Below are 25,804 nucleotides of genomic sequence, written 5' to 3' on the forward strand. Positions count from 1 at the left end.
AATGTTGAATTTAGAGGTTATATTAATTAATGCTGAATAAGAAGTTATATCTGACCTGAGGCTTGGTTGCCAGGGAGCACCTGCTAACTATCATTGCTTGATGGCAATCCGCTTCAGCATCCTCTGAACTCTCTTAGACCAATGTTGTGAACCTAGTTAGCACTCTATAAATGCCTGCTGCTACTGGTACTGATGCTTACTTATTCAGGACTTGGGAACTTGGAGCACATGTGGGAAAGGATCTGGAGCAGTGTGTTCCCTAAGCTCAGGAGGCCAGGGGCTCCCAAGGAGAATGCAGAAATGGACACCCAATTGTTCTCAGCAGCTATTTTGTGGTAAATCACCCAAGGCAGATGGAATGAAAGGGGTTGACATGTATCTTTGTCTTGCTACATCAAAAAGAAGAGCAGACCTTCTAGGCATGACTACTAACCTATACTTTGAAAGGAAAGCATGGGCTTTCATGGGCTGAAACATTCTGATCTATGTTCAGAAAAATGGCATTTGGAATATGGATGTTGGGGTAGTTTATTACATATAGTAAGGAGAGTGGACAAGTAGTAAGAGAGAAGACCAGCTTATGATCCTGTCAACTGACGGTTGATAGCTGTTGACTGTCTCTCCCACATCTACTTTAAAAAAGAAAGAAGGAAAAAAGAAGAAGGAAAGAAAGAAAGAAAGAAAGAAGAAAGAAAGAAAGAAAGAAAGAAAGAAAGAAAGAAAGAAAGAAAGAAAGAAAGAAAGAAAGAAAGAGGCATTTGGGTCATAGAATGATCTCCAGAGTGTTTGACAAATTTTTCCACAATGTGAATTTACAGTCCTCTGTCAGTTAAAGCAAATGACCAAATAGACCCTTTACATCTTCCCTCTATTCCAGCCTCAGAAGTTTATCTGGTCTAGGATGGCAGAGTAAATTTCCTTTCATCCAAGATACCCCTGGGCCTTCTGGCTCATTCTCAAAGTCAGTCTCAAGGTCATTTTCCAGGCTAGCTTTGAGCACATCCCAGCTTCTGGTTAGGCCCTAAACTGAATGACCCCACTGAGGTGGGTGCTCTAGACAGGAACTGTGGAAGAGTCAGACCCTGTGAAGCGATCACGTCAACTCTGAGACTCACAGCTGTCAGCAACCTGGGGTCTGATAAGCTTTCCTGGACATCAGATAGCTGTGAAATAACATTTTGATGAATTAAGTCAAAAATGAATCACAAACATGTGGAATACATTTTCTTCACTGCACTCAAGATTTAAAATTTACAAGGAAAAGTATTTGGCCACATTTGCCAAACCTAAGAAGCATTTGAAAGCAAGCCAGCCAGCCAAAGATGTTTCATGGAGACCAGCTGGGTTTGCTCAGCTTTGCTCATAAAGAGGGTCCATAAAGAAATCACCTCGGCCTTTATTAGTGCTATCGGCCCCTACCGGAGACACTTCCTTGGGAACAGAGGACAAAGAATTGGGTCATTTCTTGCCTACCGGGTCCAAAGGCCAGGAAGATGCCACGCATGTCCATGAGCTCGTTGTCATAGCCGTGCCACCCGTGCTGCCAGCCTTCCCTCCTGCCAGTGCTGTTCATCCAAAAAGGAAGTGTCTCTCGATTCTGAAACCAAGCAAGGCAGTTATGTCACACCGTGCCCCAACCATCGTGAGGAGTGAGCATCTGGCCCAAACTACCCCCCAGTGTAAGGATTTCCTCCTCAGCATTCTCGACTGGGGTCATCCAACCTCAACTGGATCTCTTCCTACTCAGGTAGCTCAGACCTCTGGAGGCAGCCCATGAAATTGCCAGAGAGCTTTGGTTATAAAGGTATTTTCTTACACGAAGCAGAACTGTACCTCGTAATCAGTTTTAAAGCCACTAAATATATCACGTTAGAGACAGAAGGGATGTTAAAGTGTATCTGTGGTACAGTGAAAAATATATTTGGCCTTTGTCCCAGGTTCCTGGCCCAGAGCTCTTAAAACCCTTGGAATTTCCAGAGTGATGGAGGTTTCTTCTGTTTATTCATAATGGGTCCCTTTTTCCCCTACCTGAGTGTATGTTAATGAGATGGCTGACTGGTGGCTCCAGAAGGTCACTGGAGGAACCAACCATGTGATGGAGACGTCCTCTGACCTCTAGGCCTGCATTCAGTCTTGTGGCCCATGATGGAGTCACCCATGCCTAATGCAGTGAAACCCGCATAAAAATCCTGGAGCAACGTGGTTCGGGAAGCTTCTGGATCATTGGACAAATTGATGTGCTGGGAAGGCTGTGACCCCAAAGACAGCATGCATGCTCTGTGCCCCTCAGCCCCCATGCTTTGCCCTATGCCTCTCTTCCATTCGCTTCTTCCTGAGGTGTAGCCTCTGTAATAAAACTAACCATAAATAGAGCACATTTCAAACCTGAAAAGGCTCGTGAGAACTATCCAGTCTGCAGCCAAGCCGGACACTTGTGTGGGTAGCCTGGGGACCCAGGAGCTGGCAGCTGAAGCGGGGACAGTCTGGTGGGCCCGAGCCCCCTAACACGCGGGGCTGCTCTAACTCCAGGAGGTCTGTGTCAGAACCGAACTGAATTGGAGGACACCCGACTGCTGTCAGAGACTTACTGGAAAACACAGTGTCTGATCTAACCACCTTGTTTTTCACACAAAGCCTCGAAGCCCGGAGGCCTTTCTACCCACCCCATCCCACCCCCATCTTTCCTTTTTTCTAGCTCCACCCTCAGGAGCAGCTCGGGATAAAGGAGTCTCCTGCTGTCCACTTAGGCAAACATTTGAAGAAGGCACTGCTGTTCCTCTTCTCCAGGCCTTTTCCATCTTTGTTTCCACCAATAGTCTTCGTTCGGGATGGGCTCCAGAACCATCACTGCCCCGTCACCCTCTTAAAGGAACTCCATTTCCGTAGACTGCAGGTGCTTGCTTGTGCCACCGCCGTGGGTCCCGAGGAGCCACCTGGACACATTCCTAGCCCTTCAGCGCAGACTCTCACCATTCATGCCAGATGTTCCAACCTCTGCTGAGCAGGGCGTGAGATCACAGACATTTCAGATGCAGGAAGCATCTATTGGTCGTGCCCAATGCATGGCAGCAACAGTACCGGCAATGTGCAGGATGGCCCCTGAGAGTCATCATAGGGCCATCCGTCTAGTTCGCCAAGAGCCTGCCCTGACATTCACTTGATCGTCACCACATCCCAGTGTGGATGATGTCCTTTTCCCGGCTGTACAGTTGAAGGAACTAAGGCACAGAGAGGCTAAGGGACACCCCTAAAGCCACACAGCTGTTGAGAGGCAGGGCTGGGATTGGAACCCGGGGAGTGTGTGCGGGGGGCTGTCTCCTGGTCCTTGTGCACCTTCCGCGACCCCACAGCTGGAGGTCACTGCAGTGCTCCTGCCTGTCCCTTGCCTCTCCACTCACCGAGCAGTGGCCAGTTATAGAGTATGGAAGAGGGGTTTTAAAATCGGATCCCAGGGTGTCGCTCTCTGGTTCTGCAGGCTGGTTCTGATCGTGGGCAGCTTCTCCGAGCTGCAGCTTCCCTGCTGGATGGGATACTACCTGCCTCACAGAGGTTCTGGAGGAGGGCAGGACCGTGCTACAGGCCCCACATAATAGATGCTCAATAAATGGCTGCGGGATGGTCACCAGATGCTGCTGGCTGTGAGGCCAGGCCTCTGGTCCCGTGCAGCCGGACAGTGATGGCTGTGGGGCCTGAGGTCCCCTTTGCTTATTTAGCTGTCATATCGCATCGCACACCCATCCAGTCTCACCCCATAAATCGCTCCCTGGCTTTACCGCTTTCTAAATCACACTATTTCCCTGACTCTCCGTTTCCTGAATTTCCATCATCCCTGTCCCTCCCCCTCCAGCTGTAGCTTGTATTTTTCCATGGGAATGTTTGTATTAACTTACTGCATTTCTAAGCCGTTAGGCCATTTTTGTTCTTTATCTGTCTACGGTGATGATCACAACACATCCCAACTTAGCTTTGTCAGCTAATTGGAGGTGTCGCTTCCCCTCTTGGGCTCCGGGCAGTGATTCTTACGGCACCCAGTAGAACTTTCTGCTCCTAACGACAGCACTAATTGTGACCCCCGCAGGACACGTGTGCCCCCATGACAAAGGGACAGATGAAAGGGAGACGGAGACGGATTACCTGGTTTATGAATTCCACAAATGAAACCCTCGGCCTGAAGGTAATGGGACTTTGTCTGATCACAGGCTAATGTGTTTGCTTTTATTAAAGTGACAAGTTGCTCCAGTGAAACAACAGTTCTTAACTGTTTTTTAAAAGTAATAAACTGGCTGCTTATGTGAGAAGCTAAGCATCTCCCCTAAGTGACTGAATGGGTCGCATTTCGTGCACAGCCTTAACCTCAAAATGGCATGTTGATTTTCTCTCCCTTTCCTTTCCTGGTGGCTCCCTTTCCTTTCCTGTCGTTGTACCCCACATTGTCATCCTCGGTGCATACAGATGAGGTCTTAGTGATGAATGTGGGTCCCAGACCTGTCAGCCTCCAGAGCTGAAATCCTCAGAAGAACTAACTCCACCCGGAGTCCACCAGGCCCAGGGATGCCACATAGTACCACCTAGTGACGTCCTGGGGAGGCGCCCAGACCCTCCAGACTTGGTCAGAGCTGAGACGGGGACAGATGGGTGTGTGTGCATGTGTCCGTGTGGAAGCCGGAGGGCAGCGCTCCTAAGTTTGGGTCACTAAGAAAACTGGGCTCGTGGTAGGGTTGGGGGCCGTTTCCTAGGGTTGCAGGAAACCCCAGACCCTCCTGCAGCAGGTGGTGGGAGGCCCAAATAAGGGACCCACCTGGAAGGGGTAGCTCCCCTAGTACGGAGGTGAAGAAGGGAACCTGCTCTAGGAAAGCCATGTGGGAACAGGGTCTCGTTGGTGAGCGGAGCCTCCGGCAACGGTGGGGGGCGGTGCCCTTAACCACCCGTGTCAGGAGGCAGTGATTGAAGAGCCTGCTCATTCGGTTCTGCAGTTAGTAGACACGCACGGAGCTCTGAATCTGTGTCCGGCTCTCTGCTAGGCTTTGGGCTGAGAGGCGCAGATGAGGAAGGCATTCCTTCACCTTAAAGAGCTTATCTTTGGTGAGGAAAAATGAAGGGTTATGGCTTCTGTGTGTTGGTTCCTGAGTGGGCTGGGACAGGCAGTGAGGTAGGATTAATCACTGGGGAGGCCTGCGGTGAGAATCCCTGTTCATGGGGTGGGTCAGCGTGTGTGGCAGGGGATCCCCTGTGAGAGGCCACCAGGTGGCTCCAACAGAGTGAGGGAAGGCCCTGAGGTGCCCCGGGAAGGAGACCCCTGGGAGCTCTGGTAGTGGGGAAGGCCTGGCACCAAGGAGGCCATGCCAGGCAGGGAGAGCTTGCACAACCTCATAACAGGATCTGCATGGGAAGGGAGAAGCCATGGGACAGAAACCATTGGCAGGGGTGAGGAGGAGAGAAGACCTGGAGTCCTCCGGCCTCAGTGCCTGCATGAGGTGGTGCCCGTCAACAGGGTGACCAACCATCATGGTTGGCCCATAACCAAGGGGCTGCTAGGGACACGAAGCTTCCAGTTCTGAAACCAGGACAGTCCTACACCAACCAGGTCATGTTGGCCATTCTGCAGTGAAGACTATCTTGGAAATTTAAATAAAATCTCCAGCAAGTGTAATTCATTCAGAGCTGTCCCGGACCCCTCCTCTAGACACAAGGAGAAAGCAATCCTGGCACCTTCCTTTGATGAGCCACTAAACTAATTCATCATTTCTAACAGGAAGGAACCAGAAGTAGCTCCACACGAGGAAATTTCCCCTCAGTGTACATAAGAAAGTGGTTGCTAAGCCCACAGAGAAAACTACTCCTGAGGAGACAGGAGGGCCTCCAGCTGCCAGGACAACATCTGGGCTCCAGCTCGGGCCATGCACCGCGAAATCCCTTCATGTGGATGTGGAAAGCTGCCCTCTGGGACCTCCTCCCCGGCCAGCGGAGCTGTTGAGGGCCTTGTCTGGTTCCTCTTGCTCTGTTGGACTTCCTGTCCAGTCTCCCCCCACTGGAGGCCATGGTGGGCACCCCTGCCTTGAAACCTGGAGCGCTCACTGTCTACACTGCTGGATCCCAAGCCGCGCTATGCAGAGACTGCCCTGAGCTTTTCCTGGGCCCTACTTTTGGGTATTTGCATTCAGTTGGTGAGGGTGAGGCAGGGAATCTCTCTGTTTAATGATCTATCCCCAGCTGATGAGGATGCTGGGAGACCCCTGGCAACCATTCACCCGGTACCTACATCATGGGCTGTGTTCAATTATCGGTCCTTTTCTAAGGACACTTCTTATTTATCCTGGATTACCATGCTGGGTCCAAGTCTGTGTCTCAGGCCCTGAGACCCTGAAAGAATTCAGGGCCTTGGGGGGACACAGAATCAGTCGTGCAGTTGGCTCACAGAGGACTATTTCCCACAGCAGGGGCTCCCCATAGCAGGGGGGCTCACTGGCTCATCCAGTCTCGTTGGCCAGTGCCTGTGGGGTACTGGGTGTTAAACTTTTTGACCATCACCCCTCTTTTCAACTGCTATAAGTACAATTCTTCCCGGGAAGTGGGGCCAGGCACCCAGGTTTGCCCCTTCCCTCTCTTGGTGAGGCATCTCGCCAAATCTCCAGGGCTCTGGGGAACACAAGTGAAATCTGGTGAGATTAAAATAAATAAAATGTGAACACCTATCTAAATTAAATCTACTTTATTCTCCTAGGACACAGTTATAAGAGGAACCTCCCAGGTCCTAGAAAATACAATATAAGCCTCTGACATGACCTCAGGCTGAAAGAGGCACCCAGTAACGTCCAAGTCAGGGGTGGCTTCAGTTCAAACTCTTATGGCAGTGATGACAATTTGGCTGGCTCTGGTGGTTTCGCTGATAGGGTTAAGTCTGAGCAACGGTTCCTATTACAAACCCCTGCTTCTTAGACTTCCCCCATTGCTATCCTGAGTGGCTTCCTGTTGGCGTGACTCCTCGGAACCCCATGGTAGTGGTGGTCGGGAACACCCCAGTGCAACGAGACGTCTCCCTAACGGTGTCTCCTTCCGTGTCTTGGGAGGCTGCTTTCCTAAAACAGAACCCACATACTCAGGCCTCAGGCCCTGGTAAGACCCCAAAAAGCCCTCTTGCCACACACAGACTAATCCCTTTGAATAGAAAATGTCAGAGAGCAAAACCAGCCAGGCTCAAGAGAAACAGAATTCCTTGGAGTACAGTGAACGGTTGGAGAGCACTGTGTGCATTGGGCTCCTTTTTTTTCTTTCTCCCCAGGATCACGTTTCCTGAAGTGTGCCAAGGGTGAGGAGGGTGTGTGTGTGCTCCCAGAAGACCCTAATCACCCCCAGAAAGTAAGCAGCTTCCAGCCCTCCACATCCGACTTCCTGAGGCTCAATTAGTTGGGCCTGGACAACACCACTCTAGCTGCCACTAAAACTCAGAAGCCACGTTTTCCAGACTGTCTTTATTTCTCCAAATATTTTGGGTCCAGGCCTAACTGCCATTCAACCACAGGCCTTAGAATTGAGCCTGGCATTTCATATCCTTTGCCAGTTTTCAAAATAAATCTTTCCCCTGGAGACAAATATTGGCCTCCCTTAGAAGCCTGGGCCTGGCTTAGCTGCGTTTCCCTCCACTCAGACAGGAGTCCAGAAGATCAAGAACCACCACCATGTTTCACGATCCTTCACCAGGCTGGGGCCCTATCCTACCTTTCTGAGCACTGTGGTGTGAGGGGGGACACCGTGTAGGGGAGGCTCCAGGGAGGCCCCCTGAAGCAGGGGTAGGGGGGCAAGGGGGCTGGTGAGAGCTGGCCTCCCCCACACTCCTGGCCCCCAGCTGGAGCTAGGAGACCTGCCATCGCTTGGTTTGAACACCTCCTCCCTATTGAAATCTCTTCTCGGGCTGCCAGTAATGAGCCCCAAAGAAAGGCTTTCTTGACTCAACTTACCTCTGTGTACTTGGTCACTGATTGACAAACCTGCAAGGTGAACAACAGCCTGTTGAAAAGTAACCCAGAATCAACTGTCTTGATACTTGCTAATTTGTTTACTAATTCACGTACTGAGCCTCTGCCACGTATCAGGTTCCACAAGGAAAAAGAAGGCGGAGATGCCACAGGGCTGCCTGCAAGGAGCCTCCCCCCCAGGAAGGAAGAGTTAAAGAACAGATGAACAAACGCAGTAGCATGAGAGGGAGGGATTCTGGCTTTCAGGAGAATTCCAGGATGGAGGAAATGGGGAGAGCTGGTGTTTCAAGGGAGGGATGGTGTTTGAGCTGGGCCCAAGGACAGGTGGTAGCTGAAAAGGAGAGGGCACCCCAGGGGTTCTGCATGAGGTTACTGGAGCCCACGGATTGTTTTGGGTACAGGTATCCCCCACTTTTTGAAAGTTTGAGTTACACCACTTTGGTTTTGCAAAAGACCTACTACATCAGTAGCTAACTGAAAGAAATCCAAGGAGGATTTTCGCTTTTATGGAAGAAAAGGGAAAAAAAATGGTGCTTGGCCTTGGTTTTTTGTAGAGGCAGCGGGGCCCTGAGCAGGGGAGTGGCACCGACCAGCTCCTTCCCTGGAAACCACATTTAGCATGAAGCCACCAGAGCTCTGAGCTGTGTCTGTGAGCATCTGTGCTTCAGTTTGATTTATTTTGTGTGTCCACAGCAAGATGTGACCTAAGGTATCCGAAAAGCCTAAGAGAGGTGGCTTTCTGGGTCTGGGGATGCTCAAAAATTTTTTCAGATGAATTAATGATAACTGCTTCTTCACTTTGCACCATTTCTGCCCACAAAAGTTTGCAGAAGACCCTGGCTTCTGGGTGGGGTTGGGGGGAGCCGCATGTAGATGGAGGTGGAGGATGGAAGGATGCACTTGAGTTTGGCAGAAACTACCCTCAGCATTTCCCCCACTTTGCCATTTCCTGTGTTGTTCCTGACTATCCATATGCCAAGGACACGTAGCATCCCCGGGCCTCCCTCCTGAGGGTCCTTGGACCCCCCGCATTGGGGGGACCCCACGGCCAACCTCATTGAAGGTGCCCCTGGGGGAGCTATGAGTGTAGGGCATGGGTGAGTGAAACCTCAGGAGTGGGGAGTCAGGGGTGGCTCAGAAACGGTGTGGCCTTTGACGCCTGGCAAGTGCAAGCAAAGAGGTTTCCAGAGGACAGTGACCAGGTCTTAGGGAGACAGAGGGGGTGGGGGCATCAGTTAAGCAGCCCTTGAAGAAAGGAGCCCAGCAGGTGTGATAGGCCAGGGCTCCACCTAGGTAGGTGGCTTGGATTTTTCCACTCTTCGTGTTTAGTCGGTCCTCTAGGAATACGAGCACCTCGGATTGCTGCCCTGTCCATATACTATAGAGTGCAGGAGCAGAAGCAAACTGTGGGGAGCCACTGGCCAGGGAGCTAGCTTTTCTGTGACAGCAACAGCAGTCACACTGGGTAATTGTGCAATTCCAGGTGACAGATTCAATCTGCTTCCCTGTCTTTATCTTTTTCAGTGACAGCTCTCTAAGTGACCATTAAAAAAAATGAACTCAATTAAGCCTTCCCAGTAGAGCAGCTGCCTTAGAGTCTGCAAAACTTAAATTGGTAGCAAAGAGTTGGAGTTTATGTGGGAATGACATTGTTGCCAAGGAAGCCAAATCTTGCATGTTGCAGAATGGAGGCCATAGAGAGGAAGGAAGGGGAGAGGGAGTCTATTTTCTTGGCCTCAACCAGCACCAATCTGTCCTGACTCAGCCATTTTTCTAATCATGTCTAAATCAGAAAAAAAAAATTTTTTAATTAAAAAAAAAAAAAAAAAGACTCCTCTGCTATCCAAACCCAGACCCACAGAGATTGCTTTCAGGGTTGAGAAGTTGGCCCTGCTGCAGACACAAAGTGCAGTCGTGCACAGAAACATCCTCACATGCACTGTGCACTGCTGTGGGGGCCACAGAGCCAAACACTGCGTTCTTTCACCGTGTGAAGGACTTACAGCCCAGCCCTGAGCAGGAACAAAGATGCAGAACGGAGTTTTCCATTTTCTGCAGTCAAGTAAGTATAATCAATGACAGGAAGATATAAAAGAAAAAAAGACCAAGGCAACAGGAAAGAAATGAACTCTTGTTTTTAGGATTTTCCAGAAGACAAAGAGATCATATCCAAAGCCATATCAAGGTAGAATCAGAAATGATCATTTTGACCTGTGAGTCTTGAAAAAAAAAAAAAAGGTCCACGGAATTTAAGGACAGGAGTAAAAGAATAAAGACATTCATTCAGTCTGGGAAACTAAGGTACAAAAAAGAGTAGCTGAAAGACATCTAATAAAATAAAAAAAATGAAAGACATCTAATGTCTCTCAGGACTCAGGGACAACCATGATTTTTCAGAAAAACACTTGTGTTTTTATGTTATAGACACTCTACATGACAGTAATGTCATCGATTGGGCTTCCCTCTTTGAACTGGCTGCTAGGAAGCTCAGAAGCACATTTGTGTTCCATGTCACGTTGTGGTGTGTTACCTTCAGGGCTGACAATGTCCTCGATGCACAGTCACTGAGAGGGACAGAAATAGTAACCTGGGCAGGGGGTGGGGTGGAGGGAGGGACTTGATTGTGACTGTTTTTGTTGACCAAAATCTTAAGAAGAAATTTTTCTTGATGGATTGATTACCTGCAGAAGGTAAAATGACTTTATGTTCCTGTCCTTGACACTGTGGGGGACGAGTCATTGCAAAGTTTCTAATGAACCAGGCATAATTAATGAAGATTAGTTTGATAGCACCTGTCATTAATAATTAAAGCGGAACGAGATAATGTTGACGGCCCCGATATTTAGTGGGTCAATGCTAATCTTTTCAGAATCTTGTTTTTTTACGTCCTATTTCTCTTCCTTCTGGTTTCTTTGTTGAAAAGCAAACCAAACCAAAACAAAACACTTCCTGCTTCAAATATTCAAAAAAATCACCCCAAATTTCCTTTTTTTTTTGGAAATAATTATATATTTTTAAAAACTTTTCAAGTAATTGTCAATCGCTAGGCATTCTTCCTTTCTGTTCCAGTGGCTTCTGCCCTGCTTCTTAAGCCATACAGTTACCTGGGTAGCCCCTGTTAACTCACTGACTTCGTTCTGGGTCACACAAATGTGTGTCTGTGTGTTGTGTCATCACGTGAGACACACAAAAGCAACATGGTATAAGGTAGTTTATAATATGGTGTGCAATCAGCACGTGGCTGGCTCTCGGAAGACACATAATTCAGCAGGCTTCCTGCAGGAGAGCAGGTCCTTGGACCCTCGGTGTGTGTGTGTGGGGGGGTGTTGGGAGGTCGGGGAGGAGGTGACGAGGCCCCATCACTCGGCTTTGTGAGTGGGCCACCCCCCGCTCGCCAGCACCTCTGTCCCCATTCTCCCATCACCTCCTCACCTTCGTGATCTAAGTTCCAGGGGCCCTGTGTGCCTCATTCCCCAGCCTCTGTTTCACATTTGTCTTGTGACTCTGGCACCCCAGTTCCACACTGCAGCATAGTGCTAGGTCTTAGGACCAAAGCGGACTCAAGGCAGGAATTTTCTAGCCACGCTGCTGTTTCTAGATGAAACCTAAGGGGAGGCTGGCTAGCGAGGTGGGGGCAGAAGCAGATTAACAGTGCAGTTAAAGAATCTTAAGCATCAGGGCTTCTCATTCTCCGGGGTTTCTCCTGAGTCCTTATACCTAATTTTATATTTGTAATTCCATATTCTTTTCTTTAAGAGAGACCCCACCAAATTTCATAATTGTCAGAGTCCCATAAAACCCATATCTGCCTCTTGATTCTGGGGTATATTTGCTCCCTAATAAAAGCAGGAGACAAACAAGAAGAAGCCACACCCCTTCCTTTCTGCTTTGGGGTGACCTGAAGGGGTGTGATGGTTGGGGCTGCAGCAGTCATCTTGTGACCCTGAGGGGAAAGCCAAAAGAACTGCAAAAGAGCTGACTGGGGAGCCTGATGTGATTGATATGATTGAGCAGCTGGATGAACCAACCCAGGAACTGTCTATCTCCAGACTTCTAGTTATGTGAGCTAATAAACCTTTACTACTTAGGGCACATTTATTCAAGTGGTGTATGACTTACAACCGAGAGTATCTTGCTGATACCCCCAGGGCCCCATCACTGTGCTTTAATCACTCAGTGGAGCACCGTGCATCTCCTTGCTGGATGTGTTGCTGCCAAGATGCTTACCTTGCAGAAAGCACTCAGAGCTAGAGCAGCTTTCCTGGTCCCCACCCTACCCTACCGGAGGGTTCAGGGCTCCTCCCACTGGAATGGAGATGGCACCTCATTAGTTGTGCAGTGTCTCTGGCTTTGGCACTCTTCCCACCCAAGACTACTTTCCCATAAATTACTCCAAATCACCTCACTCGCCCTCCCCACCATGAACCAGCTTCTCAGTACACTCGATTTCAGCTAAATATGAGAAAGGAAACACTAGATGCACATCATCATGCTAAGAAATGAGTGACAGGTAACTAGACTGACCCTCATCATCTCTTCACTTTGAAAAACTCACAGTAATTCCACCAGAATTTCCTGAACTGAAAAAGTTTTAAAACGTAAACCCTTCTGAATGACTTGGGGAAAGTTGGCTTTAGGGAATAAAGTCATATAGCACCTACCCAGGTGACACAGTCGGTCGACTGCACATGTGTTCAAAGGAAGCTGTGAGCAAATCACTGTATATGAAAACGCTGTGAGCCTGGAATAATCTCACTCCAGGCAAACCCCAAACAGTGTGATAAAGTGAAGAAAGAAGCATGTGGAGGCAGAAGGACCTTCTTGGAAACTTACAGTCACACAGTGTGGAAGCCAAAGTCCAATGATAAGATGGGCCCCGCTCGGCCTCAGGACTGTGCAGGCTGACAGCTCTGACCGGGTCTGTTCTGTATCCTGAGTGACCAGATGCCCCTCTTTGAGAGCACACAGGAATGACTCAGTCCCCCTCAAGGCCCGGATTTCATGTCAGGGAACTCCCATTTTTCCACACCTAGGTCCCTAGACTTCCACTCAGCTGTCTGATCTGTATTTCTGTTGATCACCTGCCCTCTCTCTGGGAATCATGTGAGCCCTAGGCCTTAGACCTCATTGGCATCAATCAAAGACCCCCATGTCTCAACACCTGCCATTCTCTGGTCTGTCTGCAAGCTCCTTGCAAACTCACATCTATGATAACCCGTGTCCTCTCCACAAACATATTCTAGACAGGCCTTGACCACGGGTCCCCTGAAGGCCGGCCCTCCTATGCTGGCCGGGGATCAGAAAAGTGGATCCAAGAGCCCAGCCCCGGGAGCCTGCAGTCCAGGCCAGCAGGCAGGAGCTGCTGGAGTCATTCGTGTGTGCGAGGCAATGAGGGTTTGGACCTCAAACGCAAGATGATCTCCTCTGTAAAACCAAGTTGGCTAACTGGGGAACCTGGATCTCTGGAGTTGCGTTTGCCAAACATTTCTCTAAAAGGTGAAAGCAGAGCTGAGCCTCTCCTTGATTTTCACTGCCCTAGAGCGATTGCTTTGGTTCACAGTAATTGTTCCACTTTAAACTGAATAGGTTACATTGTAAGCCTGGGTAATTGAGTTAAGGGCAGTTTGTTAAAATATAGAGACGGTGGAGCCATGAAGTCTAAGGTCTACGGTTTGTGTCTACAGAGTCACCTGACCACGTCTTTTGAGTCTCTAAAAGTGGAAGGAATGCAACGGAGGATACCTAAGTGAAAACAAAATCTTTTAAGGGCAAAAGCCAAATAATTATTTATCCTGGGCTGTTTGATAGAATTGGTCTAATGAACATATTTGTCATAATTTTATGATTACCTCAGTTATGAACCATCCTTCATCAGCCACTAAAGTCAAAGGAGAGACAAATTTCCCTTTCTTGTAATAGAACCTGCTTGGTATGGCTTCTTTCTCGTAGACAGTCATGTGTTCCACTGTTCTCAATTTGTTGTACACCTGCGAAGAGAACAAGAGTGATCGGTTTTGCCTTCTCTTTCTTAACTATATGTGAATATTTGTTGGACTCGGAGGAGAGGGAGAACTTTACAGACCAAAGAGAGAAAGTTAGCGAAACACCTGATAGGTTTGACTCCATAAACATGAGAACCTTCCATATGTCTCAGAGAACAAGGTGGCTTCATCTCTGGGGGCTGAAGATCCACATACCCCATGACCTAACAAGTTAGCCCCTAGGAATCTAGCGAGAGCCCTTCACATTGGTGCACCAGGAGGCATAGAGGGATCTATACTGCAGCCTGGAACAGCCCAGCAGCAGTGGAAGGAAAAAATAACCTGTGTGGTTCTGGGGTGGGATACTACACAGCAACGAAGATGGACCAATTACAGAGCTACGGATCTCCGGGACCTCAGTTTGAGAAAACAAAACAAAGCAAGTTGCGGGAGAATACAGACAGGATGATTATTATTATTATGTGAAGTTCAAATAACTATAAAACTAAAGAACATATATGGTAAAACTATAAGGAGAATTATGGAGATGGTAACTTATAATTTAAGAGAGTAGCTTCCAACCTCTTAGATAGCTACTGAACAGAGGTGCCCCTTTTTACTTTACAATATTTTATAATAATTCGTCTACTCAGTAGTTAATAGACAAGATTACAAAAGCTTATCTATGTCAAAAACACTATAGTAAAATTAAAAGGCAAATGAGGAATAGGTCCGCCTGATGTTAAATACCACTAAGATCAAAGAAGAGGGTTTGTTCTTTGACTTGACCTAGAGCCCGTCTTACCTATACCCGAGTCTTAAAAGTACTAGTCGTTGTCTGCCATTCATTACACTATCTTCATGATGAGGGTGTAAACTCCGCACAGATTTTCAATATTTAGCGGCAGCTTAAATATTTATGGCTGACATTAAAATCAACTGGCTGATGTTGACTTGTTGGCCCTTCGCCAAATCAGGCACATATTCCTGGGTAGAACTGAATCTAAAATTGAGTTTTTCAACTCAAATCTGGAGAATAATTAGCCTTCAGGCTGTTTAATAGAGAGTTTCTGACGACCCCATGAGTTATGATTCCCATAGTTCTAAAGGAAAGTAGGATGCATTTGCAGAAAGATTTTGGATACGTGAAAAATCTGATGACACATACCAGGTCTCACAAACTGTTGTGTCCCTCACATGACAAACTGTCACCCAAACACAGCCCCCACTCTTGAATAATCCACCAACTGCTTCAGGCAACTGCCTGGCTTGAACCTCGCGCTGAAAGAAGCTCTTCCCAGCTCGTAAGCTGCTGATGCTCAAGCATTCTGGAGGCGGCATGTCCCTGAGCGCCAAGTCGGAGATACAGATGGTCTTCCTTGCCAAGAAAACAGAACTTCTTTGCAAGAAGCCATTTTCTGTGGGACCTGCCAATGTGTAGAGTATTCCTCCTGGCTCCGAACTGAAGAATTTCACCTCCGCTTCCTGACCATGGAACTTGAGAAAAAGGAGCGTCCCCAGGAAATGGGGCAAGACTGGGGAGGAGTGACATTGTTGGCAACTGTGTCTCTCAATCTCCAAACAGACAGATCTTAGACTTTTATATGGGAGTGGACAGGAGGGGCTAAAAGGACCAGTGGAGAGGACCCCCTCCTCCTGCACGCAGTGTCCATCAATACCAACAAGCATCCATTGTCAACCACATTGCTGCCATGAGGATAGATGGAGGCGCCAGGCCCACCCTAGGCCTATTCTTGGCACCCTGTGGTTGGCCCCTCCACTGGCAGCTGTCTGAGCCTCTCCCAAGGAAGAGACTCATGTCCTGGTCTGGAGCATGAAGTTCTCTCTGGGAGTGGGCAGGAGCCCCAAAGCTTACCCTGGAACATGATGAGGCAACATGGGGCAAAGCAGCTGGCCAAAGGCCCTGCTCCTTCCTCATTTTCTCATCATGATTTACCAAGTGTTACAGATAATTATGGTTTGGAGAGAAGAGTAAATAGAAGTCTAGCCATCTCAGGGTGCTGAGTTCCTGGAAGGCAGTGATATAGGGAGCATTCTCTTGGGGATGCCCCCCGTCGATGGTGATCATTGTAATAAGTGGCATGTAGGTCATCCTTGAGGTGGGCCCATGTGTGTGCTCGCTTCTGTGTGCTCTCTAGCAGCCCAGGAGGGTGGCTATGATGGCATCGCCCCCTGCATGGACCCAAGAGAAGCAAGGGGCCGGGTCAGGGAGCTATGAGTTCCGAGTCTGTGATCAGGGTGGGATCTGCACCCAAGCAGCGTGGCTCCTTAGATAAGGAGCTGACCCATGGCACATGTGGCCTCAGCCTTTGTTCATTCATCACTTTCTATCTCCAGTTCCCTGATGGGAACAGATCAGAAGGGCAGCTTTGTTCCGGAGAAAGAGCATTCTCTGTACGCATCCGATATCCCCCCTAGTTTTGCCTGAGAATTGCCGCGTTTGGGCCAATAATAAAATAAAATAGCCCTACCAAAGGGCTAAGAGCTCTACATGCCAAGCACCGCACATCCTTTATCTCCATTTAATTTCCACTAACATCCATGCAGTAGATACCATCATGCCCGTTTCAGAGAAGAGAAGACAGACACAGGAGGATGAGCAACTTGGCAGAGGTCAAGTGAGCGGCAAAGTAGGCCATCTGCCCCCAGAGGCCCAGCTCCTGGCCGGCACTAAAGCCACAGGGCCAAGGTCAGCTCCCTTCTTCACCCCCTTTCCCCCTTCCCCCCATCATGGTGCTTCTTGCCTCAGAGTGTTTCCCAGGGGCTGGCCAGAGGCTCACAACAGGTCCTCGGTCCTTCACTTGCTGCAGGTCACTCAGGCTGATGTACTGGGTCAGCTCGATCACTTTGTCCATCCAGAAAATGTCAGTCATTCCGTGATCTGAGAAGATGATGACATTGAGGTGGTCCTGCAGCTCCCGCTCCTGTGGGAGGACAGAGGTCGTCAGGACGGCGCCCGGACCAAGACGTGCTTACTCTGGAAAGTCTCGTAAAGAAGTGTTGTCAACCGTTAAGTTATAGGGGAAAGGATCCTTTCTCAATCCTAGACTGAATCGTCTACTTTTCTGCCCTGATGAGACCAGTTCAAAATCACCGCAGAAGCACTTTGAGGAGGGCAATGTGAAAGCACGCTCCGCTTTCTGGTAGAGCCAGAAATCGCCCCTCCTGGGCTTTATTTAGCCTTTCCAGCCACTTTCTCGATTTTCATTTGCTTCAGCTCTTTCTGCAAACTTGTGTGGTGATATGGGAACTGTCACGTACCCATTTTACAGATTGGAAAACAAAGGCCAGGGAGGTTTTACCCTATCTGGAGTCATCCAGCACCAGGCACAGAACCCAGGTCTGGTTTGCATGCCCACTTGAGCCTGGTTAGCAGACTTACTGAAGTTGTTTGGTGAAGACCTGGGCCATCTCGCCAGCTAGGCCAGGCAGTAATGCAGATCTGGCCATTTCAACCCTGCTGGCCTGCCTGTAAAACAAGGGGATCCCTTGGTGTCTGAAGAGGCCTTGCGTGAAGAAACCAGGCCCATGGCAGCCCGCCACTGGCCTGGCCAGCTAAGGACAGCAAGAAGGAAGGTGTTGGGGGGTGTGGCAGTCAGGGAAACGGGAAGGAAGTCACGAGAGGGAAGAGCAGCCTGGTGGGCTTTGCTTTTAATTACCTGGATCCACTTGGTCATGTACTTCAGGACGGTGTCCACGGCCCTCAGGGCGTCCTTCCTCTGAGGCGAGGAGGGGCCGTAGTGGTGGCCTTCCACATCGATGCGCTCGTGGTATACGGCCGCCAGGTCGGCCCGGCCGCTCCTGGAAGGAGCAGGTGGAGAGACCAAGTCGAGGGAGGCCTCGCCGGCTCTCTCCCCCTCACTCAGCGGTCCTCTGTGGAGGCCCCGGCGCCCCCAGACCCCTGGCCCGCGGGCCAGGCAAAGCTGCCGCCTTAAAACGGACACAGGACAACTGCGTGGAGACAGCCCGGCCCCGAGGGCCCCACTCATGCATGTGGCACTTATTAATAGACACTATTATTAAGAGACACTTACTCTATGAGGACGTTTATTCCATGAAGGGCCAGCTCCAGTGTGGACGGAGTCAATCCTAACAGTGACCACACTTCCACGCGGCCCAGGGAGACCCTGGTTCTGGAAGATCTGTCTTTCTCGGCCACGGTGCTGATAATAGTGATAACGGCAGAGTACTAACCACCCGAGCCCTTGACACTGGGTTAAGAATGCTCAGGAACTAGTGATCTGGACTGGAGTGAGGCCTAAGGCGTCGGGGAGGGGAGGCCAGTGTCGGGGAGGGGAGGCCGGTGCCGGGGAATGCACCTCCCTCCTTCGCACAGTGCTTGCCCCCGTCCCTCCCTCCCTCCCTCCCTCCCTCCCCAGCTCAAGCTCTCCCCACAACTGCTCCCAAAGCCCCAGAAGGGAACAATGATCATCATGATGACGATGCTAATGATGAGAGCAGTAAGGGTCAGAAGGTGAAGCAATGCAAAAGAGATTCAAGCTAATTCTTTTGTTTGGACTTTACAAGGGCTAATAATACTCTTGCTGCCTTGCCTTATTTCTCTTGAACAGCTATATTTTAAATGCACACATACACAAATGAGATGGCATGGTGTCTCCTGATGTGGCTGCCCAACACTTGGAACATGAGCAATAAAAGACTATGTGTCCTCAGGGTGCCTGGGTGGCTCGGCTGTTGAGTGTCTGCTTTCGGCTCAGGTTGTGATCCTGGGGTCCTGGGTTCCCCTGCATGGAGCCTGGTTCTCCCTCTGCCTGTGTCTCTGCCTCTCTCTGTGTCTCTCATGAATAAATAAATAAAATCTTAAAAAAAAAAAAAAAGAATGTGTGTCCTCAGAGCCTGCTGTGCCTCGTGTCTTGCAATCCATGGAGGAGGAGAAAATCTCCTCTCCGTCGTTCAGAGAGTGGGGTTTGCATGACTAGAGCTAAAACCAGCCCCTCCTCATCCTCCAGGTCTCAGGGGGAGATGTTGCCCCTTCCACGAAGTAATGCTCTTTCACTCTGAGCTGTAGTGGCCTGTTGAGGTTCTGTCCCCTCCTCTAAACCCTGAAGTTCTTTCGGAGGATGGCCATTCACCCTCCACTGTAGCTCAGCTGTAGCTTTTTGTATTTGGCATACAGCAGGAGCTCTATGACGGTCAGTTGAAAGTATACTAAGAGTGCTCAATAAATGACACTGGGTCAAGCATGATATTGAAGGTTTTTCATTCATTATTTAATCCTCACAGCAACCCTATAAGATAGGAACACACTGAACAGAGAGCTCAATATGGTTGTCCGCACCACACGGTTGTCGAGAGATGGAGCCAGGACTCAAGCCCACAGTGGGCTGACTCCAAAACCCTGATCACAACCACTAAGAAAGACCTCAATGGCCCACACCAATGGGGCAGCATTTTGCTTAACCTTCTGGTGGGAATGGTCCTTATTCTCTGTTAAGAATCTCACCCTTCTTGACGGATAATGCTCCATGCCTGGGGGTTGGGCATGCCTGGAATGCAGAATACCGGAACCACCATGAAAAGGGTCCCTAAGAAAAGCATTTGTACATTTTGCAGATGGGGAAACAGATCAGAAAGGATTCTAGGACTTACTCAAGGCCTCACAGAGACATACCTAGACCTGATGTCATGAATCTCCAAGGTGAGAACATTTCTATGAGCCTTGGCTTTTCAAAGTCCGAATCTCCTCCATTGACTATACTGGGGAACAGTTTTCAGAAGATATTCCAAAGCCTGGAATCTTCCTTCGTTATGGTCATACTTGCCAAGAGGGCTTGCCCTTTAATGATGCTGTGATGTTCTTCTGTGCACCCTAAAGGGCATTTCTTTTATAGTTTCGAATGCACATTGGTTTCAAGTTAAGCAAAATTGCTAGTCAAGTGTTTTCTCTTTTTTAGAACAAAACAGGCCCTTCGCTAACAAATACCATTAACCACCCTCCTCCACAGTGGAGACTGGGTTAGGTGTTTCTCACAAGTGATACTATCATTATTCATCCTCGCTAATGTGTGAATGGACAGCAGAGGACAAAAAGTCACTCCAGGGTCCCACAAGCCTGTGGGTCGTGGGTGAAAGTTCTCGCTAGGTAATGACATTTTCGTACACATCCCTAAACTTTTTTGAGGCCCATGTTCATTACACTGATAAACTAATGAACATAATGGAACCTTCCATAAAATCATTCCCTCAGATAAGTCTCAGCCTTTAGCTGCTTTATGCACTTGCATCTGTAGCTTCCCAGGTGTGCAGATTCACCCAGCATATCCTGTGTTCAAGGGTGCACGTTTCTGGGTAGGGCTTGCACGGGACGAAAACTTCACCAAAGGGTTGACTGATGCATTAAAACTCAATGCAATGCTTGTAGGTCACTGCACTGTAGACACGTCTTTTAATGCAGCAGCCACTCGGCTGGTTTCTTTCAGGTTCTTCACCATGTTCACAGATCCCTGTGCGATCAAGAAGCCAGTATCACAGATTTACCCGACGGCTTTCTTTCAAGGAGCTGTCAACCCCAGGTGAGAGGAACACTGGATTTGGGATGCTGGCGATTCAGGGATTTATGCACATACTTTTGGAAAAGACTTCTAGGTTGGAGTTTCATCGATTTATTAGGAACGCGAGTCTTCAAGGGCTGAGAGCTCTCGCCTGCTTGGAGTTTAGCAGACAGATTCTTGGTCGCCAGCTGTTTTCCACATGGATCTGGTCTCCATCACAGGTCAGCTCATTTGTAATGGGGCGGTTGGGTGAGGAGCGATGGGTGGAAATGCCTGCAGACCTGTTGTTGGCCATTTATAATTTATAGCTTTAGGGGTCCAGGAACTGAGCCAAAAGGACATGTGGCTGTGGGCCAGTACTTAAGAGCTGCAAGGAACCCCCAGCCCTAGGGTTTCAGAGATACCCAGGTCCCCCATCATCTTAGGTCCCCCCTCATCTTAGGACACTGTCCAGGTCTCTTTTCAGTGTAAAAGTCCATAACCTCACATACATTTTCCTTGCTGAAGTGAGTTGGAAAGAGAAGACTTAGGGAGAGAGAAATGGGGGGCAATTCAAAGGGATGGTTGAAGTTATCAACTGTTAAGAAAAGTGATCCAACACTTAGAAATCAGGCCCAACAAACAGCTGCCTGTCATTTCTGTGTCCTACAAGAGCAGTGTCTAATACACTTGCTTACGGGTCACCAGACTTTATGACCAGCTCGAGCCCGGGCTGTGTAAACCTAGCTGTGAACCTGTAGGAAACGAGTGAGATGAAGGCTATTTTTGCCTGATGGAGAAAGCAGTCCCAAAGATCATGGTCTGGTTGTCCTCTAAGTCTTGAAGCATTTCTACATCGCACGATAATCGTATGCCATCATCCTGCATCATTTTTTTCCTTCGCAGGTGTGTTTCTCATATTCTCCACTTAGCCAGCCTGGTCATCCCCCGATTCCCTCAGCAATAAAGTAATTTGAACTTTGGCATAATTCTCATGTGCCTATGTATTGAGTACATGACAGAAGCTTAATTTTGAAAATTATACTTTGATAGGGCACTGGAATTAGACAGATCTGGGTTCAAAGATGTGAATCTCGCTATACTGGAGACCTGGAGGTCTCAGAAGAACAGCAGAAATATCTGGAAGCCTCAGTTTGTCATGTGAAAAACCTCCACTGAGGGCTACGCTGCGTATTAAGTGAGCTGATGTTTGTAATGTGCTTGACACACAGCAAAAGGGGGCAAAGGGAAGGAGATGCCTTCCATCTCACTCTTCCTTCCAGATGCTCCTGGATGGCTTTTGCCTTTGTACTGAGCCCCTTCCCTCAGAGTCCCCAGGGAAAATGGACAAAGGCCAGGGCATTTGAGCCAGCTGCTCCGTGGCCTGTGGAAAGAACCATCTCGTCATCCGTCCACTCCTTTATAGGCACCAGGAGTCACTGAGGTTCTGGGATCCTAAAGGAATTCCTTGGGAGCTGTTTTCTGTAGCCTGGACCTTAACAATGGACAGCAGCTGTGTCCTCTGCTTTCATGACCCAGTTGTTATTTGACCAACCCTTCTGAGAGGCTGCATCAGGCAATCTGCTGGAGTAGCCTCCTGGCCCCTCCAGGCAGGCAGGGCTGCATGTGGCTGTCACCGCTCACGTGGCTGCTGCCCCTGCACCCTATGACCCCAGATTAGCTACTCATGCCCCTTTTCCCGCCTGCCGAAGCATGACGATCCTACACGCAGAACTTCCAGAAGGATGGATTAAGTGATGTGATCACAAACTGCTTTCCATTGTGGTGTGGGGGGGGGGGTGCTTCCTCGCTGTCCCCTGTGTGGTGGCATAGTGCATAATGCCCCCGTGACCGGGGCTGTGTGCTGCTGAACACATCAAACAGCAAGCACACCACAAAGGCCACCATTCAACCTCAGGCCCTCCTGAGCCCCAGTCCCAGCACAGCCCCACAGGGGTGACTTGCAAAGGACCCATCCGCTACATCCTCTCCATCTGATTCAGTTTCAAGGCACCTTCGAGGTATGGGTGTAGACCAGAAGAGCTGTGAAGTTGACTCTGAAGTGTTCAGGCACCTCTCACTCAGAACTGGGCTCCGGCTCCGCCACCTACTAGTTGTGTGCGACCTGAGGCAGGGTACTTAACTCTGGGAGAGTCGGTGGCCTCTTTGAAAGAGGGGGAGAGTGACATCTGTGTAATTCGGTAGGTGTAAGAGCAAAGTAGGTCAGTGCAATAGCACCTTTGACACAATGCTAGCAGATGGGTGTTGAAGACATGAATTCTCTTCCCCTTCTTTCCTCTGTGCTAGAGGCTGTCTAAGTGCTAAGGTAGCATCAGCTGTGAATAAGAGTTGGGTCAATAAAGCTTTATGAGCCCTGGATGGCAAAGCCCGGATCAAATATGGAAGTTGGATTAGCCCTTCCCACAGAACGGTGCAGCTTCTTGGCTGAGCTGGGTCCTTTGCTGAAATGCTGTCCCTCGGTCAACCTGAACTGCCTTCTGTAAAAGCATGTCTATCCTGTACCCCCTTCTGTCTCTCAGACTAATAGCAGAGTGGACAAAGACACTCTATATGTAGCACTGATATGGAGAAATGTGTGTGTGAGTGTGTACACACATGCACCTGCATGCTCGTGTTTGCACATTTGTGTGAACTCTAAGCACTCTTCAAATTATAAACAGAAACTTGAGATAGATCTGAGCAGAAACCAAGAGGTAAGGTATGGAGTCTAACACTTGCTCCTTCTTTTGGAGGCGTCTGATAGAAAGATAAATAATTAATACATCTTTGCCTAAACACATGGACCAGGAGAATTCACAATTCCTTGGAGTCACATTCTTACATGAACAAGCTATTACATGCAAAGTGGCCTTGATTGTTCCAGACTGGGCAACTGTTGGCCCACAAATGTCCATCTTTTTTCTACTTTGTAAGAAGGTAATGAGACATGTTCTAAAAATGCATAGGTTAGGGCTGTCTGCCTGGCTCAGTAGGTTCAGTATCTGATTCTTGGTTTCGGCTTATGTCATGATCTCAGGGTTGTGAGATCAAGCCCTGTGTTGGGCTCTGCACTGTGTGTGTGGAGCCTGCTTAAGATTCTCTCCCTCCTTCTCCCTTGGCCTTTCCCCCTCTAAATTACTTAATTACTTATTTAATTAAAAATGCATAGGTTGGGCAGCCCCGGTGGCTCAGCGGTTTAGGGCCATCTTCAGTCCAGGGCGCGATCCTGGAGACCCGGGATCGAGTCCTACATCAGGCTCCCTGCATGAGCCTGCTCCTCCCTCTGCCTGTGTCTCTGCCTCTCTCTCTCTCTCTCATGAATAAATAAATAAAATCTTTTTAAAAATATATTTAAAAAATTAAAAATTAAAAAATGCATAGGTAGGTTCATTAAAGGAAGTGCCTTCTTTTTCTTTGCAAGAGAGCCTAAATCATCTTACCGCCTTCCACAGGCAATAAGTATCATCTGGCCTATTACATTTCTTCTCTTTTTTCTCTCTCTCCAATTTTAAGCCCTGACTAGTTTTAGAGATGGTGGATCTCCATCTTTCCAACCACTATTCACGGGGGCTGTTTCTGGTGGCCCTGTTAACTTTGACAGTATGAAGACCCCACAAGACAGTTGTACTGACCTGACTCCATCCTGCCCAGGCTCTTGCTGCCCAACTCCAGAAGCATTGTTCACATGGTAGATATGTGAATGCTACCCCCCTGGAGCTCAGGGCCATTTATGGAGACTGCAATGCAAATGGTGTCAATTGAGCAACGTGGTAGCACCTGATCACTTCAGATAGAGGCCTAGCTCAGGGCCACTTTCCTGGGACGCCAATTCTTTGTAGCCTTTTCTGTCTAGGGGAGCCCAATGCCTTTGCTAAACACACACACATATACACACACACACAAAGATACACACATAAACACACGACCACCCCCACTACCATCTTCCCCTTTTCTAAGTGCTGAGCTCTAAGGTAAAGATATTATTCCCTCATGTCCTTTAGCTTTGTCATGTTGCTCGAAAATGGAAAAACAAAAACTTCTCGAGAAACAGAGAAATAGGAATAGAAACTTCTCTGGGAAACAAAGCCCAGCACTTCTTCCTCCGGCGATCTGATGTGCCTTAGGACAAGGACGTCATTTTGGACGGGCCAGCCTGCAGGCCCAGGTTAACCTGAGCCTCTCATGACAGTGACTCTCTACCTGTTGAATCACTGGGTTGTATACAGTAATTCCTTTACCAAGAAGAGGGTAGATAGGCAGTTTTTTCCAATTGACTTCACCACAGATTCCCCTCACTTTTTGCCAAATAATAACATTTTCTGAAATACAAGCATTCACTAAATCTTAATTACAGATGTAATTAAGCATTCAGATGTCAAGGCAAAATGAATGCAAAAAGGATTACACTCCCCAATAGAGTGTTGGGTTATCTGGAAGTATTTGTATGACAACTATATTCTAAATATTCATATTTCACATGGCAACTGGCTGTCGGGATGGCTAGCATTTTGGATATGTTGCAAACAGCATTGTATAGACACAGAGCTATTCCTCAGTTCTAGCTCTGCTCATCTGCTGTGTGCATAGTGCTCCTCTGCTTTGCACGAACTAGTTTGCAACACGATATTGCAGTTCATCATGTGTGTGGTTTGCCAGCACTTGTGGGCAAGGAAAAGCAAGCAGAGTAGGTAAGAGGCAGGATCATATAACACACATGATTTACAAACCATATGTTGAAGAATATTTATTCAATAGTTAATAATATTTATTTAAAGTTCATTCCAGACCCTATCCCTTCCCTCTTCCCTCCAGAAAAAAAAAAAAAAAAACTAAACTTTTAAGTTTGTTACATCCCCATTTTTTAGTATTCCAAACCTATTTCCTCTCCAATCCGTCAGAACTTGAACCTTCCTATTCCTCAAACCCTCATCTTGGTAGGTCTCATGGAAGAGGAATTATTCTAAGAACTGAAGAGGGGAGGGATATTGTTTTCTCCTTGTACAGTCCTGTGGGGGTGATTGCTGTTCCCTGTGATGTTTGGGGTGGTGATGGCAGGAATGGGATTCATAATTGGTGAACCCTATATCTGGGGCAATCTTAGCTACAAGCCAATTCATGTGGTTACTGCTGGCGAGTTGGACACAGTGCCTACAATACGCCAGCCCTTGGAGTCTGCCCAGATTGAAAGCAGGCTCTTTCTCCTGGGAGGAATACTGGTCCCTCCCTGGTCTGCACACTGATTACTATGGGACGTCTGCCTTGATCCCATCCAGGAGACCCATGAGGCAGCCAAGGTGACTACAAATCCAGCATCATCTTGGAAATGTGAGAGCCCCAA

General features: G+C 48.5%; 1 protein-coding gene and 1 long non-coding RNA gene across 2 annotated transcripts in view; one reads left to right on the top strand and one right to left on the bottom strand.

The window, feature by feature from the left end:
• Nucleotides 1-9,784, top strand: part of LOC144284305 (uncharacterized) — a 29,721-nt gene extending 19,937 nt beyond the window's left edge. The window contains exons 2-3 of the long non-coding RNA XR_013352652.1: nucleotides 4,079-4,174; nucleotides 7,280-9,784. This is a non-coding gene — a long non-coding RNA (uncharacterized LOC144284305). The remainder of the gene's footprint in view (nucleotides 1-4,078; nucleotides 4,175-7,279) is intronic.
• ENPP6 (ectonucleotide pyrophosphatase/phosphodiesterase 6) overlaps nucleotides 1-25,804 on the bottom strand; it is a 112,836-nt gene that overhangs the window by 6,762 nt on the left and 80,270 nt on the right. Inside the window, exons 4-7 of the mRNA XM_077848679.1 lie at nucleotides 17,635-17,776; nucleotides 16,720-16,899; nucleotides 13,823-13,960; nucleotides 1,474-1,597 (exon numbers count right to left, since the gene is read on the bottom strand). Of these exons, the coding sequence (XP_077704805.1) occupies nucleotides 1,474-1,597; nucleotides 13,823-13,960; nucleotides 16,720-16,899; nucleotides 17,635-17,776 (584 nt within the window). The remainder of the gene's footprint in view (nucleotides 1-1,473; nucleotides 1,598-13,822; nucleotides 13,961-16,719; nucleotides 16,900-17,634; nucleotides 17,777-25,804) is intronic.

The sequence above is a fragment of the Canis aureus genome, chromosome 15 (assembly GCF_053574225.1).
Source record: "Canis aureus isolate CA01 chromosome 15, VMU_Caureus_v.1.0, whole genome shotgun sequence".
Lineage (NCBI taxonomy): Eukaryota > Metazoa > Chordata > Mammalia > Carnivora > Canidae > Canis > Canis aureus.